Source organism: Nothobranchius furzeri, chromosome 6 (assembly GCF_043380555.1).
Source record: "Nothobranchius furzeri strain GRZ-AD chromosome 6, NfurGRZ-RIMD1, whole genome shotgun sequence".
NCBI lineage: Eukaryota > Metazoa > Chordata > Actinopteri > Cyprinodontiformes > Nothobranchiidae > Nothobranchius > Nothobranchius furzeri.
In genome coordinates, this window is record NC_091746.1 from 25,619,829 (window position 1) to 25,640,167 (window position 20,339).

General features: G+C 48.4%; 1 protein-coding gene across 4 annotated transcripts in view; it reads left to right on the forward strand.

The window, feature by feature from the left end:
• Window positions 1-20,339, forward strand: part of rgs12b (regulator of G protein signaling 12b) — an 88,138-nt gene that overhangs the window by 53,932 nt on the left and 13,867 nt on the right. Inside the window, exons 7-19 of one of the 4 annotated variants that reach the window (XM_070552056.1) lie at window positions 1,308-1,477; window positions 1,596-1,688; window positions 1,754-1,897; window positions 11,337-11,519; window positions 11,894-12,044; window positions 12,137-12,231; window positions 13,721-13,924; window positions 14,122-14,195; window positions 14,296-14,422; window positions 14,532-14,628; window positions 14,723-14,790; window positions 17,448-17,658; window positions 17,971-18,549. In XM_070552056.1, coding sequence (XP_070408157.1) covers window positions 1,308-1,477; window positions 1,596-1,688; window positions 1,754-1,897; window positions 11,337-11,519; window positions 11,894-12,044; window positions 12,137-12,231; window positions 13,721-13,924; window positions 14,122-14,195; window positions 14,296-14,422; window positions 14,532-14,628; window positions 14,723-14,790; window positions 17,448-17,658; window positions 17,971-18,549 — 2,196 coding nt within the window. Of the gene's footprint in view, window positions 1-1,307; window positions 1,478-1,595; window positions 1,689-1,753; window positions 1,898-11,336; window positions 11,520-11,893; window positions 12,045-12,136; window positions 12,232-13,720; window positions 13,925-14,121; window positions 14,196-14,295; window positions 14,423-14,531; window positions 14,629-14,722; window positions 14,791-17,447; window positions 17,659-17,970; window positions 18,766-20,339 lie in introns of those variants that run through there. The other 3 variants (XM_070552057.1, XM_070552058.1, XM_070552059.1) reach the window with 3 other exon arrangements.

The following is a 20,339-nucleotide window of genomic DNA, read 5'->3' on the forward strand; positions in this document are numbered from 1 at the left end:
AGAGGGAGGGAGTGTGTGACTGTGTTTGTGTATGACTGTATATGTCAGGTGGGGCCTTTGACTCTTCCCCTCTCCTGGAACTTCTTTTGATGATATAGATCTTCGTCCTCCCTCCCCCTGCCACACCTGGTGTGGGGGGTTGTGCCTTGGTCTGCCTGAGTGTTCGTGGCAACCGGGTCTGGGGGTTTAAGATTTTTGGCTTCTGCCTGATCCATCCCGGTGGCTGCCTGGTGGGGTCTGGGTCCCTGGGCTCTGCTGGGTCCCCAGCGGGGGTGGTCGCCCCTGGGTCCCGGGTCGCTGGGTCCCGGGCTCGTCCAGCTAGGGGGTGGGAGGCTGCGGGCGGGCCTGTGGGCTTGCCGCTGATGTCTCCCGGGACTCTGCCGGCTGCTGGTTGTGGCCCCACGGGGCGATCCTCTGTGCCTCTCGAGGGGGGTGGGGGCCTTTCTGGTTGCAGTCTCCTTGGGGTTCCTGTGTTCTGGGGCAGCTCCTGGATCTCTGGGACTTGGAGCTCCCCCCGTCTCCTGCACATCTTTAGGGGGCAGATCTGTGGCTCCTCACACTCTCTATTGGACGCTCCTATAGAGAAACCTTACATAAACAAGCGCGTGTACACACACAGGTGCTCACATGGTGCTCTTAAAAGTATGGGCTTGGGCACGTTAAACACGTGTCTTAAGACTATGGTGGGCATTTAATGCACTGTGACTTATTATCGTGTGATTGTTCAGTTAAACAATGTTGATTTTATATTTCTTCATCAAGTTGACGCAGTGATAGCTTGCTCTTGTTGTATTGTTGTTGTGTCCCATTTTTTTGTTCTTTTGCTTTTTTTTTTGTCTTTTTCTGCAGGTCTAGAAGCACTCTTGTTCATTATTGTTTATTTTTGTGGAACCCCTCCCCTCCCCACCTTTTGTCTTTTCCTTTCTCTTTCACCTCTGTCTCCGTGTCTGGTCGGAATTACAAAGCATTCAAAAACAACAACAATAAAGTTTTAAGTATCAGGCGTGACATTAAAAGCAGACGCTTTGATGCTCCACCTGAGAGTAAATCTGTAAGGCTTGTCACCAGCATTCAGACATTAATTCTGCTTGCTTCACAGCCAGACAGGCCACGGTAAAAAAAGAAAAAAAGATTGTAATAATTTATATTATTTGCTTAATTATTTTGCTCTGGTGGTGGTCTAGAGACGAGGTTTATTTTGTGAAGAAATACATTTGTTCAGTAGTTTTAAAAAAAGCTGTTTTTGGTTGTATTTGAATGAATTTTAGGTCTCAGTCTTATGGTTCTGTGTTTTTACTTTTGAACAGAACTGAACAGTGTAGAGCTGCAGGGCTGCAGCAGCGACAACAGCCTGAACAGCAATGCCAGCCTGCCCAGCGTCCAGAGTCACCGGCGCCACGCAGAGAGGAGGGTGGCCAGCTGGGCGGTCTGCTTCGAGCGACTGCTGCAGGACCCCGTGGGTGTCCGCTACTTCTCGGTACTGACTGGTGTTTGTCAGACAGACTGTACAATGGCATAAAAAGGCTTTTAAAGTGTTTTATGTGTAAGCATTCTAGAGTATCAGTGTTGTGATTACTCGTTTTAATCCACGGCAGGAATTCTTAAAGAAGGAGTTCAGTGAGGAGAACATTCTCTTCTGGCAGGCTTGTGAGTTCTTCAGTCACGTCCCCGAGAACGACAACAAGCAGGTAACGTTTCATCCACCCGAACCGTTTTTCAGATGTTGGGATTTCTCACCCTGAATGTTCTTCAGCTCTCCCAACATGCCAGAGAGATCTACAACAGCTTCCTGTCCAGTAAAGCCACAACTCCGGTCAACATAGACAGCCAGGCTCAGCTCGCTGATGACATCCTCAACGCACCCAAACCGGACATGTTCAGGGAGCAGCAACTGCAGGTAGAAAACTACAGAAGAGCGGTTTTCCATCAGTGTGAGGAAACAAAATATTGGAGCAGTGTCTCGTAATGACGAGAACGTTTCTCGTTATTTCCTGTCATAAATCTCATTTTTGGAAGAGAATTTATCATATTTACAACATAAAAATCAGCAAGAGTGGTTTTACCTTGTTTTTTGCTGACGTTTTGGCTAAGGCTGTAGCTCACCTAGTAAGATGTCTGACTCTCATGCAGAAGTCCTGGGTTTGATTCTGGGTGTGAACATAGTTTATTTAGAGTGTATTTTTTACATTAATGGTATATTTTTGACAGTAAGATGCCCAAATTTTTATTTGAGACTCGCCGAACGGCATTGAATTCACAGATAAAAAAGATGTGGGTTCAAATTTCATTTTGGAACAATTTTTCAAGCAAGGGAAGGGAATGATCTGAGCATGCAGGAGGACTGACCCATCATAAACCTTTGTCGGCTGTGCTGAAGAGAAAGGTACAGAACCAAATTATTTAATTAATTTGCTGCACGTTCTCCTGTCCTCTGCCCCCCCCCCCCCCCCCCCACACACACACACACAACTGTCTCAGCTGTTATTTTCGCTAAGGAGTGTGCACGTACAGCATGCGTGCCTCCTGCACGAGACTACTATTGAAGCTGCCGTTACGCTTTTGGCCTGAGGGGGCAATCGCGAGCATAAAAATTCAAAAGTCCGTAAAGTCCCTTTAAGGCCAAGGCCGATACCGATTTTTAAAGAATTTTGTTGCCGATGGCCGCTATCTAAAGCCGATTATTAAGGCCAACATATATACGTTTTAGCAGCACATTGATTGCGAAAGACAACTGAACACTCACTGTGTCCAATATGAATTAAATAAGTCAATAAATCTCTTAATATTAATTGAACCTCAAATATTAAACAAACTCAAAACATTTAAAAAAAACAACAACTGTTTTTTGGGGTCCTTCAGGTCCTTTCTTCAGTCTAGTAGTGGTGGCAGTGGCTTTTAATTTATTTTTATCAGCTTTTAAAAATAAATTTGGCCGATGCTGTGTTTTACTTTTTATCTGTACAGCAATTAGGTCGGCTGCCATGCCGTTTTTAAATGTGATTTATAAATAAAGGTTGTATATGATGGCCGATATAGAAAAAATGGGATACATCGGTCGGCCTCTAGTCCATTCTATGGTTCTCTTTCTTAACATTCGTTTCGATGTCTCACTATGGGATACGCCCCTCCGCGGATTCCTCAGAAGCACTTATCTCAATACGCCAATCCTGATTGGCCAGTGACCGTGACGTACGCGTCCCCATGCTACTATAAGTAGCAAGCGTCCCAACGCACGCACTATTCAATCACCTCTTCTCGCTTCGGTGGTCGCTTATCTCTGAGGTAAGTTAGCTCAACTGTTCACAGACGGAGCCTTCTAATATTCTCTCCGTCGCCGAACGTTAACTTACCGTCCTTCTGTCCTGACCTTCACCATAGGTTCGGGGCATAACGAGCAGCTTCACACTCCAGTGCATCTGTTCGTTCTGTGCTAACACACCAGTTAGCCAACATGGAAGCCGCTCCTCCCACCAGAGGAGTCGATGGCTCAGGAGCTCGCCTCTGTACCTGTGGGAACAAAATCTCAAGCAAAGACCCGCACAAGGTCTGCTCGAGCTGCCTCGGGCTGGAACACGCCCAGCTGGCATTGGAAGTCCCCGGGTCATGTGAGAACTGTGCCTGCTTCACCCTGAAGAGCCTTCGCCGGCGGCTAGCGCGCCAAGCTAGCCTGTCGGGGAAGGACCCTTGCCTGCCGGCCCCTGGGCCACCGCCTGGGGACGCCAGCGAACATGCCCTCCCGGAGCCGGAACCGTGTGCCGAACTCAGCTGGGGCTCACAGCTCGAACTGGCCGGTCCGAGCCACCCCGTCGAGGACGTGTTGGAGTTGGACTACGGAGACGACGAGGACACCTCGGAACTCCTCATTTCAGAGGAGGACGAGGATGACGACGTCTTTCTCCCCGTCGCTCAGGCCTCCATGCCTAGCTTTCCGTCCTCTCCCAGGGATGGAGCGGCTTCTCCGGCCGCCCACCTGGACATGCAGTCAGTCTGCCGACGCGCTGCGACCAGGCTCAACATCCCTTGGCCCACCGTGGTCACTGAGGCTGTCGGGTCCCGCTACGAGGGTAAGAAGCTGCCTCAGGCCACAAGGGCGGCAAAGCCCCTCCTTCCCGCCTTCCCGGAGCTTCTCCAAGAAGTGAGGTCCTCCTGGGACAAACACCCTTTCAGCTCAAGGTCTCCGGTCCAAGGAGCCTCCTCGCTGGACTTCGAGGGGATGGAGAGGGCTGGCATGCTTCGCATGCCGCCGATGGAACCGCTGGTTGCAGCCCACCTGCACCCACGACTCTCGGCAACTTCCTCCAGGCCTCCCGCTCTCCCTGCAAAGGCGGACCGCTTCCAGTCGGCGCTGAACGAGAGGGCGTACAAGGCTGCCGCCATCTCGGTCCGAGCTTTGAATGTCTCCTCCATGCTCTCAGCGTACCAAGCCGAGCTCTGTGAGGACATGAATACGAAGCCGGACCCGGAGGTGTGGGAGGAAATCACCGTACTGACCGACATCTGCCTGCGGGTGCAGCGCTGCGCGGTCCAGGCTACGGCGAAAGCTATGGGCATGATGGTGCTTCAGGAACGTGCACGTTGGCTGAACCTCACCAACCTCTCTGATAGAGAGAAGGAGGACATTTTGGACATGCCAATCGTGCCTGAAGGCATTTTCGGCTCTGCCCTGGCATCTATGCAGCAACGGTGTGAGGCCAAAAAGAAAGAGGATGAAGCCCTTCATCTCTGCCTTCCCCGTAAGCCTTCACCGGCACTGCCGGCTCGGCCGAACCTTCCTCAGGCAATACCCCGAGCCCAGCCTCAGTTCCGGATCCCAAAGCGCCCGAAGCCTCAAGCTGTCCAACCAGCTCCCTCGGGTTCAGCGCCTCGACCAGTGTGGCCTCAGCGATCCGGCAACCAAGCTGCTCCGCCGCCGGGACAATCCACCCGACCCGGCGGTCAGCAGGTGAGGAAGAAGAAGAGGGCAGCCTGACGGAGTTCTTTCCCTCCCGACGCTGCAGCTGGCAGTTCCCCGTTCGCCAGCCCCTCCTGTTCAACGTTGCCATGGTGCTTTCTCCCCCCCTCACGGAACCCCTCCGGCAGAGTCCCCGAGCGGTCCAGGGTGGGGCCAGGACGTGCAGCCGGCTGTGCCGGCTCAGAACACACGTCACAAGCACTCACATTGTTGTTTTTCACAAACATGTCACGCTCAAGGAGCATTAAAACGTTCGCTGCCGCATCCAGACAAAATGTCAAGGGCGCAGCAAAAATCAATAAAAATGTTACCCATGAGCGGTCCCAGGCGGGGGCGGCCCCTGGCGGACTTTCTAGCCAGCCACGGGTCGTCCCCGTACACCTGGGCCGTCAAAGCACAAAGCCCCCGCGCATGCGCAGTGGTTGCCACGAGCACTGCTGCCCCACAACCTCTGGGGGGAGCTGGTGCTCCGTGTGTCACGGCTGTGTCACCGCTCTCAACTCACATGGAGGAATGGACAGCGGTTTCTGCTTCACATTGGGTGATAAGAACAATTTCGAGGGGTTACAGGCTCCAATTCGCCTCAGTTCCTCCTCGATTCTCCGGCGTAGTGTTCTCCCACGCCCAGGGGTCGTCAGCTCACATCCTTCAGGGAGAAATCTCCTCCCTGCTGGAGAAGGGAGCGATATGCATTGTGCCTCCCGATCGGTCTCAGAGCGGTTTCTACTCCAGGTACTTCCTGGTCCCGAAACGGGGAGGGACCGGGATTCGCCCGATCCTGGATCTGAGGGCCCTGAACCGATGCCTCAGAAAGTACAGATTCAAAATGCTCACGCTCTCATCCCTTTTGCGTCTGATTCACCAGAACGACTGGTTCACCTCAATCGACCTGAGGGACGCATACTTTCATATTCCCGTGTACCCTCCACACAGGAAATTTCTGAGGTTTGCCTTTCAGGGAGTGTGTTACGAATACACCGTGCTCCCATTCGGCCTCTCGCTGAGCCCGAGGGTGTTTGTCAGGTGTACGGAGGCGGCGATCGCCCCTCTGAGAGGGAGGGGCATTCGACTGGCCACATATTTAGACGACTGGCTCCTGCTGGCACGGTCCAGAGAGGAGGCAGCGTCAAACACGCTGGTTGTGATCCGTCACTTGTGTGGTCTGGGTTTCAGAATAAACTGGCAGAAAAGCGCTTTACTCCCCTCCCAGAAAATAACCTTTCTAGGTCTGAATCTGGACTCAGGGGCGTTCACGGCCCGTCTCTCGACACCGCGCGTGGACGCGCTCTCGCTCTGCCTGGCGCGCTTCCGCCTACACAGTTCGGTGCGGTTTGCGTTATGCCTCAGGCTGTTGGGTCTCATGGCGTCGGCTATTTCAGTGGTACCACTCGGCCGTCTACACATGAGAGATTTTCAACGCTGGGTGGCTTCTCTGGGTCTCTCTCCAGTGCGCCACAGAGCGCGCAGGGTGACGGTCTCTGCAGCGTGCGTCGCGGCGCTCCGCTGTTGGCGTCACCCCTCCCTCTTGGCACAAGGGGTGCCTTTGGGGTTGGTTCTCGTGAGGAAAGTGGTCACGACAGATGCGAGCCTGTCAGGTTGGGGGGGGCTCCTGGAGGGTCGCTCTGTCAGGGGTGTGTGGAGCAGAGAGCTCTGGGGGACACACATAAATTATCTGGAACTCCTCGCGGTCTTTCTGGCCCTGAGGCGCTTCCTGCCTTTTCTGTCCGGCCATCATGTCCTAGTGAGAACAGACAACACCACGACTGTGGCATATATAAACCGCCAGGGGGGGCTGCGCTCCATGCGGTTACACACACTGGCACGCAGACTGATCCTATAGTGCAGCAGGCATCTCCTCTCAATCAGAGCCACCCACGTCCCGGGTGTTCTGAATCGGGGGGCGGATCTGTTGTCCAGAGGGACACCCCTGTACGGGGATTGGAGCCTGCATCCAGCAGTGGTGGAACAGATTTGGATCCGGTTCGGCACAGCCGTAGTGGATCTTTTTGCCTCCAAGGAGAATGCTCAGTGTCCTCTGTTCTTCTCCCTGCGCGACCGAGACGCTCCACTCGGCGTGGACGCGCTGGCGCACGACTGGCCACGGGGACTGCTTTACGCTTTTCCCCCAGTGGCCCTGATACCATCCACCTTGCTGAGGGTACGAACCCAGCGCCACACTCTCATTCTGGTGGCCCCATACTGGCCAGCCATGCATTGGGTGGCGGACATTTTCCAGCTCCTGGAGGGCCAACCTTGGAAACTGCCGCTTCGCAGGGACCTGGTGTCCCAAGCGGGAGGCTCGATCTTCCACCCTCATCCAGAACGGCTGGCCCTGTGGGCCTGGCCCCTGAGGGGTGCGGACTAGTGTCAGCAGAGCTGCCCCAGGCAGTCATTCGAACCATTCAGAATGCTAGGGCCCCCTCCACTAGGACCCTATATGACTGTAAATGGAGGGTGTTTGAAGCCTGGTGTCAGGGCAGGGAGGTCTCACCCTTCCAATGCCCGGTGAATGTCATTCTGTCTTTCCTGCAAGACTTGTTGGATGGGAAGAAGGCTTTCTCCACCATTAAAGTGTACCTAGCAGCCATTTCCGCCCGACACTTGGGTTTTGGTAAGAAATTGGCAGGTCAACACCCCCTGGTGTGTAGCTTCATGAAGGGCGCGCGCAGGCTTCTCCCTGTGTCTCGACCCCTGGTGCCCTCATGGGATCTGTCCTTGGTGCTGTCGGCCCTCTCCGGGCCTCCATTTGAACCTATGGACGGCCTGGACCTTAAGATCCTGTCTCTTAAGGTGGTGCTACTCCTGGCTTTGGTATCTGCAAAGCGAGTTAGTGACTTACAGGCTCTCTCTGTGCACCCATCCTGCACCCAGTTTGCACCAGGTGACATGAAGGTGTCCTTGAAGCCCAACCCTGCCTTTGTGCCTAAGGTGGTGGGCTCCTTTTCTCCTATTATCCTCACAGCTTTCTACCCACCGCCCTTCTCCTCTCCTGAGGAGGAGCGGTGGCACAAGCTGTGTCCGATTCGCGCGCTCAAGGAGTATGTGAATCGGACAAAGAACCTTCGCAGGGGGGACCAGCTTTTTGTGTCATGGGGTGGGCCTCGTAAGGGGAAACCCATCACAAAGCAGAGGCTTTCCCACTGGATTGTGGAGGCTATTTCTATGGCTTACTCCTGTCAGGGCATTCAGGCACCTGTTGGGCTCAGGGCCCATTCTACTAGGGGCCTGTCTGCTTCTTGGGCCCTTTTTCGGGGGCTGTCAATCCAGGAGATTTGTGCTGCAGCAAGTTGGGCTTCTCCACTTGCATTTGCACGCTTCTATAAGCTTGATGTTTCGGTCCCTGCAATGACTCACACGATTCTGAGTGTGGGGTCTTTGGCGGGCCAAGACGTATCCCTGTAGGTTGGTGATCGCTGGATAAGCTGTCTGGCAATACGGGAGTCTCCATATCCCATAGTGAGACATCGAAACGAATGTTAAGAAAGAGAACTTTAGGTTACTGTCGTAACCCCGGTTCTCTGAGTAACATGAGTGAGATGTCTCACCAGACAACCCTTCTTGCTGGGCGAAGCGAGAAGAGGTGTTTATCTTGAATAGTGCGTGCGTTGGGACGCTTGCTACTTATAGTAGCATGGGGACGCGTACGTCACGGTCACTGGCCAATCAGGATTGGCGTATTGAGATAAGTGCTTCTGAGGAATCCGCGGAGGGGCGTATCCCATAGTGAGACATCTCACTCATGTTACTCAGAGAACCGGGGTTACGACAGTAACCTAAAGTTTTCTCTTGTGCAGTGGTCTGTTACAGCTGATTTCTCTATTGTACTTTCTGCTTCTTGTTTCACGGCTCTTTTGTGTCTTCGGTTAGTTTTTCTCATACTCCTTTCTACGTTTTATTGTTTGATTTAACATACCTCGTGACTTAATGTACAACGTGACTTTACGTACCTCGTGACTTAATGTACAACGTGACTTTACGTACCTCGTGACTTAATGTACAACGTGACTTTACGTACCTTGTGACTCTATGTACCACGCTGCTTTGTGTAATTCGTGACTTCACGTACAACGTGACTCTACGTACCATGTGACTTTATGTACAACGTGACTTTACGTACCTTGTGACTTAATGTACAACGTGACTTTACGTACCTTGTGACTCTATGTACAACGTGACTTTACGTACCTTGTGACTTAATGTACAACGTGACTTTACGTACCTTGTGACTTAATGTACAACGTGACTTTACGTACCTCGTGACTTTATGTACAACGTGACTTTACGTACCTCGTGACTTTATGTACAACGTGACTTTACGTACCTCGTGACTTAATGTACAACGTGACTTTACGTACCTTGTGACTCTATGTACAACGTGACTTTACGTACCTTGTGACTTAATGTACAACGTGACTTTACGTACCTCGTGACTTAATGTACAACGTGACTTTACGTACCTTGTGACTCTATGTACAACGTGACTTTACGTACCTTGTGACTTAATGTACAACGTGACTTTACGTACCTTGTGACTTAATGTACAACGTGACTTTACGTACCTCGTGACTTTATGTACAACGTGACTTTACGTACCTCGTGACTTTATGTACAACGTGACTTTACGTACCTCGTGACTTAATGTACAACGTGACTTTACGTACCTTGTGACTCTATGTACAACGTGACTTTACGTACCTTGTGACTTAATGTACAACGTGACTTTACGTACCTCGTGACTTAATGTACAACGTGACTTTACGTACCTTGTGACTCTATGTACAACGTGACTTTACGTACCTTGTGACTTAATGTACAACGTGACTTTACGTACCTTGTGACTCTATGTACAACGTGACTTTACGTACCTTGTGACTCTATGTACAACGTGACTTTACGTACCTTGTGACTTAATGTACAACGTGACTTTACGTACCTCGTGACTTAATGTACAACGTGACTTTACGTACCTTGTGACTCTATGTACAACGTGACTTTACGTACCTTGTGACTCTATGTACAACGTGACTTTACGTACCTTGTGACTTAATGTACAACGTGACTTTACGTACCTCGTGACTTTATGTACAACGTGACTTTACGTACCTCGTGACTCTATGTACCACGCTGCTTTGTGTAATTCGTGACTTCACGTACAACGTGACTTTACGTACCATGTGACTTTATGTACAACGTGACTTTACGTACCTTGTGACTCTATGTACAACGTGACTTTACATACCTCGTGACTCTATGTACCACGCTGCTTTGTGTAATTCGTGACTTCACGTACAACGTGACTTTACGTACCTCGTGACTTTATGTACAACGTGACTTTACGTACCTTGTGACTCTATGTACAACGTGACTTTACGTACCTTGTGACTTAATGTACAACGTGACTTTACGTACCTCGTGACTTAATGTACAACGTGACTTTACGTACCTTGTGACTCTATGTACAACGTGACTTTACGTACCTTGTGACTTAATGTACAACGTGACTTTACGTACCTCGTGACTTAATGTACAACGTGACTTTATGTACCTCGTGACTTTATGTACAACGTGACTTTACGTACCTCGTGACTCTATGTACCACGCTGCTTTGTGTAATTCGTGACTTCACGTACAACATGACATTACGTATCTCGTGACTTTACGCACTATTGCTACAGCCTTGCTGTCCCAGACATGACGTATGTGGAAAATGAAACAATGCAGTATTTAAAAAGAATATGAGTATGAGTGCTTGTGGTCCCTAAAATGAAGTGTAAAGCTCGTGGGGAGCGTGCGTTCGCCTTTGCAGCTCCCAGACTTTGGAACGCACCCCCTCTGGTGGTACGCCAGGCTTCTTCACTGGCACAGTTTAAATCCAGCCTGAAGACACATTTTTTTAATTTGGCTTTTGGTCAATGATCGGTCTTTTATGCTGTGACTCTTCTGTTTTACTGACTTATGTTTTTATTGACTTCTCTTTTATTGGCTGTTTTATACATGTGTATTGTTTTTAGGTGTTTCTATTTTATGACAGCTTTTATCTGTGTTTAATGTGTATGGATGTGTATTTTGAATGGCTTTTTAGGTTTAACTCTGCAGTGCTTTGGTCAGCTGACATGCTGTTTTTAAATGCGCTATATAAATAAAATTGGATTGGATGAGTGTTTAGGTGATTAGTTCATTGCGATAAAGTCTTAATATTATTTTAGAAGGTCTTAAAAAGTCTCGAAAAGGTATCCAATTTAATTTAGAGATTCCTGCATTTACCCTGTACTGTTATTGTTGTTATTTAGCGTTTATTTGTCCCCCTGGGGATTATTAAAGTACATGATCTGACTGGATTTATTTTCCTCCACCTGAATTTTACGTTTGACGTTTTTCCTTTTAGATCTTTAACCTGATGAAATTTGACAGCTACACGCGGTTCCTAAAGTCTCGGCTGTACCAGGAGTGCATGCTGGCCGAGGTGGAGGGCCGGCCGTTGCCCGACCCGTGTCACATCCCAAGCAGCCCCACCTCCAAACACAGCACCACCGGTTCCGACCGCTCCAACCTCTCCACGCCCAAGAAGGTACCGCTACTCGTGCGTTTCACAGCAGGACAGGAGGAAATAAATAAATGAATTCATTGGAATTGATTAAAATCAAAGAACAGAAAACCTTGGGCTAGTTTTTATGTTCATATCAGCCTGTTTGGTGAGTGAGTGGGAAGCAACGTGCAGGTCTGCGGCTCTGCACCACACACACTTCCTTAATAGCAGCAAGGGCTCTGGAACATTTATTTCAATGTGCACGAGAGTTTTACCTGCTTTTATTTCAAATTTAACAAAAAAGAAATAATGGAAAACATCAGCAGTAAGTAACATTTGTGTTTCTACATGCAGCCTTTAATGAGAGATCAATGAAGTGTGTGAAATTGTACTTGTGTGTGATTTGTGCCTGACAGGAGGACAAGAAGAGCAAATCAGGTCGATCTTTAAACGAGGAGGGTCGAGATGATTCAGCAGACCGAAGGAAAGGAATGTTCTTCTCTTGGTCTCGCAACAGGAGCTTCGGCAAAGGCCCCAAGAAACGGGAGCTGGCTGATTTCAACTATAGTCGGTTTTTTATCTCCTCACAGTAAAAGTTCTGTCAGCTTTTCTGATTTTGGCTCTGTGATGACCCTGCTCACGCGCTTGTTTCTGTTCAGATTTCTCTGGCACCAACAGTCGCCGTGAGTCGCAAGGCTCGCTGTCGTCAGGAGCCAGTCTGGAACTGGGAACGTCGGGATCGGGGAAGAACGAGGTCTGTTTGGAGCGAGACCTTCTAATCTAATAAGCTTTACTATTGGTCCTTGCTGAACTTGTTATCTGCTCTCTGACAAGATGAAAAATCTTTCATTTCTTCTTGAGAGTTCTGACAGGTGTAGGATGTGGTTAAATTATGAGAGTGAGGCTTATAATTAGGGATGCAGCGATACCGATACTTGGATATGAGTACTCGCCGATACCGATTACTGATACTTCTACCACACAAAAAAGTGCAATGAATCGGAATACCGGTTTTATTTTCTTCACTGCTTTCAACAGGAAAAGACTGCGAGGTAGATAAAAAAATTAAATGTATTAATAGAAATGATCACAAAACTAAAATGTCTCCTTCCGCTTCCTCGGAACCACCATCACACACGACCTTAGGTGGGAGCCATCCATCAGCTCCCTGCTCAAAAAGGCCCAGCAGAGGATGTACTTTCTGCGGCAGTTGAAAAAGGCCAAGCTGCCGGCCCAGATGATGGTGCAGTTTTACACGGCCATCATTGAGTCCATCCTCACCTCCTCCATCGCTGTGTGGTATGCTGGAGCCACGGTGAGGGACAAACATAGACTGCAGCGCATTGTGCGCTCTACTGAGAAGGAGATTGGCTGCAGCCTTCCATCTCTCCAGGACCTGTACGTCTCCAGAACTCTGGGGCGTGCAGGTCGGATAGCAGCTGACCCTTCTCACCCGGGTCACAGACTTTTTGAGCTGCTTCCCTCAGGCAGGAGGTTACGGTCCATCCGGACCAGAACCTCCCGCCATAAGAACAGCTTCTTTCCATCTGCCGTTAAGACTTGTGAACAGCTTATAATCACACAACCATGCTGGTCTTCTGTACTCGACACAACGTCACGTTATCGGCCATGTTACCATTACCTGCCTTTTTTATAGCTGAAAGTTTTATTCTAGTTTTTTTATTATATTTTATTCTATTTTTAATCCCATTATTCATGTTATATGTAGCACATTAGTACCAAAGCAAGTTCCTAGTTTGTGAATTGTTTGTTCACTGACAATGGCAATAAACCTATTCTGATTCTGAACAGAAATGACAAGTTACAGTGAAGCCAATTTCAGGCAACTGGATTGGTATCGGCTAACTTTTACCCTCATCCCTACTAGGGATGCAACGATACCACTTTTTTCCAAACCAATACGATACCGATACTTGGATCTGTGTACTCGGCGATACCGATTACCAATACCGATACTTCTACCACACAAAAAATGAAATGATTTGGAATACAGATTTTATTTTCTTCTCTGCTTTCAACAGGAAAAGAGGTAGATAAAAAGTAAAATTTATGAATAGAAATCATCACAAAACTAAAATATTAGGTGAACAGAAATGACAAGTTACTGTGAAGCCACTTTCAAGCAGCTGCATCGGTATCGGTTAACCTTTACCGATACCGATAGTGATATTGGTATCGGTGGATGCCTAATCCCTATTTATAATCACAACTTATCTTTCCAGGGTGACTCATCTCGTGGTTCGGTACCTGATAGAGGAGGAAATAGCGCCCCCTTGAGGCAGTGCAACATCAGCATGCCAGACGGCTCGTGTTGCGCGGTTCCACTGAGGGCCGGCGTGTACATCAGAGAACTTCTGCAGGGTATTTGTGAGAAGCTCTGCATCAACCTTGCAGCTATAGACCTCTTCCTGGTGGGAGGAGAGAAGGTACCGCTCTTCATGTGTCTGATCCAGTAGAACCCTGACAAATTTAAATATCTACAGCAAACTGGGTCGATATCTTTGCCAGCCTTGGTCAGGCTTTATCGTAGCTTTTCAGTAGTGATCAGAATGAAAACGTAATAAACATTTCGTCAGTTAGCTTACATGCTACATATAGCAATGTTTCATGTTCTCTCTCCCAGCCACTTGTTTTGGACCAGGACTGTATGACCCTGAGCTCTCGGGACCTCAGACTAGAGAAACGGACCCTCTTCAGGTATAAAATACAAATTGTCTGCGTTCTTCGTGTGACGAAACATCAAAACTTCTAAAGATGGAGCTGATATAAAGCTGAATTCGGATCCTCCCCTCTTCAGACTCGACCTGGTTCCCATCAACCGCTCGGTGGGTCTGAAAGCGAAGCCCACGAAGCCGGTGACAGAGGTCCTGAGGCCCGTCGTGGCCAAATACGGTCTGCACCTCTCTGACTTGGTGGCACACATCGTAAGTCTCGCCTCAGGCTGCAAACAGAATAAATAGCGGCTACAAACTCATGAAGTGTGTGTGTGTGTGTGTGTGTGTGTGTGTGTGTTTGTGTGTGTGTGTGTGTCAGAGTGGTGATTCAGAGCCGTTAGATCTAGGTCTTCCCATTTCCAACCTGGACGGGTTACGGGTGGTTTTAGATCTAGAGGAAAACCTTCCTGGAAAAGGTAAAATCCACGCTCCGGACCGGCGGTGTTCTGTTTACAGAATGTTTTCGTGTCAGTTTTTAATCTTTCGTTTAATCTTGTCTCGATTCACCAGACAAACAGAAAATGGCTCCCTCTAAGAGCCACCTCCCAGCCTCTGCCAGCAGAAACCAGTCGTCTACAGTAAGATCTTCTCCAGCCTTTTTAGTTGTTCCTCCGGCTCTGGAATGTCCCTTTAACCCATGAATGTCTCCACTGCCTGGTTAATGATGTCACGCCACTAAGTGTCTCTTGCAGTCACCCGTGTGTGTGTGTGTGTGTGTGTGTGTATTACTGTATGTGCTTGCTGTGGTGCTGAGAGTCGTGTCACACCGGTAAACAACGTTCCATGATTGTGCTCTGCCTGTTGCTGTTGCATCATCAACTTCTCTCTGGTTCTTCCTCCTCCTCTTACCTCAACTCTGCTCTCCGAAGTGAGCGATGTGGGAGTCAGAACCTCCAGAACCGGGATGGGCGGTGGCTGTAGAGCTTTAGTTTGTTGCCGGAACTTTCTGTCAGCTGTTGGGGTTTAATCTGACTGGATTACCCTCTCGGCTGATTCTGGATCTGTTTGTGAAACAGATTCTTTTTCTCCTTCTGCTCTAGTTGCAGTAGCGTAGCTTGATTAGAGGATAGCTCTGTGGTGTGTGTGTGTGTGTGTGTGTGTGTGTGTGTGTGTGTGTGTGTGTGTGTGTGTGTGTGTGTGTGTGTGTGTGTGTGTGAGCGAGCTTACACGCTGATGATGCTTAGCACACAGAGTGGACATTATGGCAGTCTGACTGGAACTTCCCACCTGTGTTTGAGCCATTGTAATTGTTATCCTCAATTTATTTCAAGCACACCGTCTGGCCAACAAACAAACAAACAAACATTCTAATTCCTTAATCTGCAACGTTAGAAAATACGTCTTTGTGTTTGAACAGGACGGAACAGTCGAGAACATTCCTGAAACCAAAACTCAAACCTGTGTTATAGTTCAGATCATTTAGAAGTGAACTCTTGTAAACGTCGAGAGTTGCTGCCCCCGCGACCCGACTCCGGATAAGCGGTTGACAATGGATGGAAGAACAGAGTTCTGATCTTTTCACCATCAGTGCGTTTACATGCAGCCAGTAACCCTTTTAAAACCCGAATATTCACAATAACCCGGTTCCGCAGGTCCGTGTAAACACCGCCAAAAACCCGGATATGCTCATAACCGGGTTTTTAAAAACCCGGTTACTACACCTGGGGTAACCCTTTTCTAACCCGAATGTTTGGTCGTGTAAACGCATACCGGGATATCCCCATCAAAGCGTGTGTTCTGCGCATGCTCTGTTCGCAAGGAATCTTGGTCTTTTGAGTAGCGAGACGTCTTGTATGCGCCAGAACACCGGAAGTAAACAACAAGTTGGGAGCAAAATGGCGCGTCGCGGCACAGCACCACACTTTCGGAGTGACAAGGAAACTAAAGCACCAACAAACGCGGTCGCTATCTCTTCCGAACTGGGAAACATGTTATTTTCACGGATACCGGAACAAGAAGAACTGGAAATGACGCATATTGCGTCTGGACGTAGTCCACACGTCCTGACGCTACCCCAACGTCCGCATTTACATCGGGTTATGCAAGTTAGGGGTAACTCTTTCTATTTATGCTTGTTAACGGGTTATTCTGATCAACTCAGAAACCCGAATACCGACCTTAACCCGATCATAACCCGGATATTGGCTGCATGTAAACGTAGTCAACGATGCCACAAGAGTCACGTGGTACATGAAGTCACCTCATCCAATTACTGCAATATTAGCCTTGTGTTGGGAAGAATAGTTCTTTCTTCAAACTGAGGCTGTTCAGCAGCGCAGTAAAATTTGAACTGGTTTTCGTGAACATTCTTTAAAACATGTGAATTATCATTTTAAACAATTAAGTGGAAAACTGTGTGGAAAGTTCGAGCTATTGTTTCTAAAAACGTTCATCAGTGATGCATTAAAAATGGAGCTTTGATTTTCTACGAGTGGACACTACCGAAGACGATTAGGGCCACTGTGAAAAATAATTAAGACTTTTAATCTCAGAATTCTGTTTCCTTTTTTCGCTGAACTCTGAGATTAACTTCCGATTTCTAAATATAATCTCAAAATCCTGACTTTTTAGAGATTTTTTTGCTTATTCAGAGATTAAAGTCAGAGTGCTTCTTTTCTCGGTGGCGTTCATCCTCTTCCGGAGGATACCGATTGGACTTTAGAGCAATAAGAAAAAAATATCGCACGGTTCATTGAGCGTGGCTTTCTCCAGAAGGCTGCACCTGTAACGCGTAGCATCAGTTTTCTTGATGCATGGATAAATTCCTACTTTCCAGGGTTTATTGGGTTCAAACGCGCCAACAGGGTACGAAGAGGCACGAGTTATTACTGAGGTTAAGGTCCGAGGTGCAAATCGAAAGACTTAAGAAAAAAAGTTGAGCTAAAGCTACAAGTTTTACATATTTTTAATCATTTTCTCAACAATTTGCAGCTCAGGTAAATAGTTAGCGTGCTGTTTGTTTAGTTGACCTAAAATCCCTTTAGAGTGTAAAACCAGGGAGTGTGTAGCCGTTTTTGGCCAGACTGTGTTCACGCCGCTGACTTTTAAACGCAAACCTAAATCTCAAACATTTCAGAATCATCCTCCAAACCCACCCCGACCACCAGCTTCTGTCATCGTCCCCCATCCGATTGTTTTTATGTAAAAACTGTGACCCTCTCCACCATCAGCAGCGTGTGATTCCAGTATGTTGTCGGTGCTTTTCCCCCATACTTGCTCCACCATCATCCACCAGGGCTCTAATGCCCCGCTCCGCTCTCCGTGTGGCCCCCAGGGGGAGGACAGGCCGTCGAGAAAAGCCGGTTCAGCCCACCCCCATGGGGAAAATGGCAGGGCTGGGCCAGGCCCTGACATGAGCAGCCAGCCTTTGCCCAACCACTCAGTCTCTCTTCATAAGGCTCCGGAGAAAAGAAAGCAGAAAAAGATTAATATAGACGAAGCTGAAGGTAAAGACTGAACCAGCTCCTTTTCTCTCTGTCTCTCTAGCTGCGTTGCTTTGACCACACTAACCCTTCTGCAGAAGCACCAAATGCTTTCAGAGCTAGCTAGCTACGCGTATGACAAACACCCCTGCTTGTTCTGAGTGTAGCTTTGACCCGTCTGATTGATTAATACACACTTCTGCACGTTTTTAAACCTTATTAGTGTGTTTTAGTTTCACTCTTTAGGATGGTGTTTGTATATGTGCACACGCATGTGCTTGATCATGTGTTTGTGTGTTTTTGTGTGTGTGCACGTGGCACCGTGCGTGCCTGCAGAGTTCTTCGACCTCATATCCAAAGCTCAGAGCAACCGAGCCGACGACCAGCGAGGCCTGCTGAACAAGAGCCACCTGCAGCTCCCAGACTTCCTGCGCCTGTCTCCAGAGGCAACCCGCCGCACCGCAGCACCTGCCGGCAACCCCGAGCCCAACAGCTCTACCCCCGACTCCCGTAACCCTAGCAACGGCAGCTTCCCTAGCGGCGGTCGTCGGGGCAACAAGGCAACCAGCAATGACCGGGGAGGTGTGGGCAGCTCACACTGGCTCAGTGGGAGCCACCAGTCTCAGAGCTTGGACTCTGCACTCGGCACCGAGAGGAAACCCCGACCGCCGCCCCCGTTTCCAACCACCGTCTCCCCCATCCGTCCCAACCGAGCCCCTCAGCACGGCCCCCTCCAGGACTCCACCTGGGGAGAATCCATCCAAATGCTGGAGGAGGACGCCATGTCTGACCTGACCCTGGTGGGAGAAGGTGACATCAACAGCCCCAGCCTCACTTACGTCACGCCATCCGCTCTACTGCCCAAACCCCACCCCCGCCCTCCGCACCTGGCGCAGGACGGCCAACCTAGCTCAGGTACTTCCCCGGTGTGACTCCAGAAACTCTCTTTTTCCCTCTCTTCACCTGACTGTCCGTGGGCCTGGAGACCCACTGAAGTCGGTCTGAGGCCGCTCTTCACTCGTGTCACAGAATGCATCCAGATCTCCTCATCGTCCGGGGAACTGAGTAAAAGCTCCTGTTTAGTTTAATGCAAACTGAAAGAATGTTTATTCCAAATTCATTTGAACATAGTAGAACATAGTCTGTGAGGAAAGATGGATGCATGAAGTTTGCACAGAATCAGCCTCTGGGCTTCCCCGCCTGTGTGGTGTGCATCCGTGTGAACTCTTTAACGGACTTGCTGTGGATTTTGTTGTTTGCATCCAGAGACGTAAGATTAAGGAGGAACTGGTGGAGCCCAGAGCCGGATTCTCTCTTTAGCCCAGCAAATGTACAGAATCTAACAAAGCACTTTAGCCAATGTTAAACACCACTTCACACATTTAGAGGGTTTATTTTTCCTTTTTATTCTTCCTCACAAAACTTTTAAAAAATGAAAATGATCAGAAATGAAACTCTAGGAATAGTTTAACATCAAATCCTGCAGTTTTATTTTTTTAGCAGACCGTCCGGTGTGTGAGCGTTTGGGATGCAGACCTGACCCTTCAAACACAAAAGGAGGAAGAGCTGCTTTTCCCCTCACCTGTTCATTATTTCTACTTCTGCACATTTTCTGTTTCCATCGCTCTCCCCTTACCGCAGACATTTATTACATCACTCGGCAAAACCCTGGCTGCGTAGCAAGTGCTCACACATGCAGTTTCCTTCTCTGATCCAGAATAATGTGCGCTGACTGTGAACACGCTCATTTTCTTATCAGCTTTTATTTTGAAAAATCGTTGAAACTTCCCGAGTCCTTGAAGGTTTTACCTGCTCTTTATGCTGTCCAGTATAACTATCAGTCCATTAATTTATGCATTGTGCTCCTACGCGTTGCTTTCTGTCAGCTGAAGTATTAATTTTTATATAGTTTACTTTATGAAACCACGGTGATGCTGTTGTCACAGCTGTACTCTCAGATGTGTTTAAATAGGAATCCGCTCTGCTGCGTTGTGTTTACTGTCTGTAAATAGGTCAAATAAATGTTTTAGAGGTTGTAATGTAGCCTCGTGCGAGCGGCCTGCTTCCTTTTCTTAGATTTGATCCTTTTCAGATTTGTTCCAGTCGTTCTGCCCGACTGAGCTGAACTGTGAACAGCGTCAGGACGAACAAAGAGGCATCCTCGGATCAGACGTTAATGTCCAGTATGAACACCTCATGAGTAAAGCCACTGGTGAAAGCTGATTTAATACTTGGGGGGGGGGAAACGTATACAGGTGCTGGCCAGTAAATTAGAATATCATCAAAAGGTTGAAAATATTTCAGTAATTCCATTCAAAACGTGAAACTTGTACATTATATTCATGCAATGCACACAGACCAATGTATTTCCGATGTTTATTACGTTTAAATTTGATATTCATAAGTGACAACTAATGAAAACTCCAAATTTGGTATCTCAAAAAATTAGAATATTCTGAAAAGGCTGAATATAGAAGACACCTGCTGCCACTCTAATCAGCTGATTTACTCAAAACACCTGCAAAGGCCTTTAAAAGGTCCCTCAGTCTTGTTTTGAAGGCACCACAATCATGGGGAAGACTTCTGACTTAACAGCTGTCCAAAAGACAATCATTGACACCTTGCACAAGGAGGGCAAGACACAAAAGGTGATTGCTAAAGAAGCTGGCTGTTCGCAGAGCTCTGTGTCCAAGCACATTAACAGA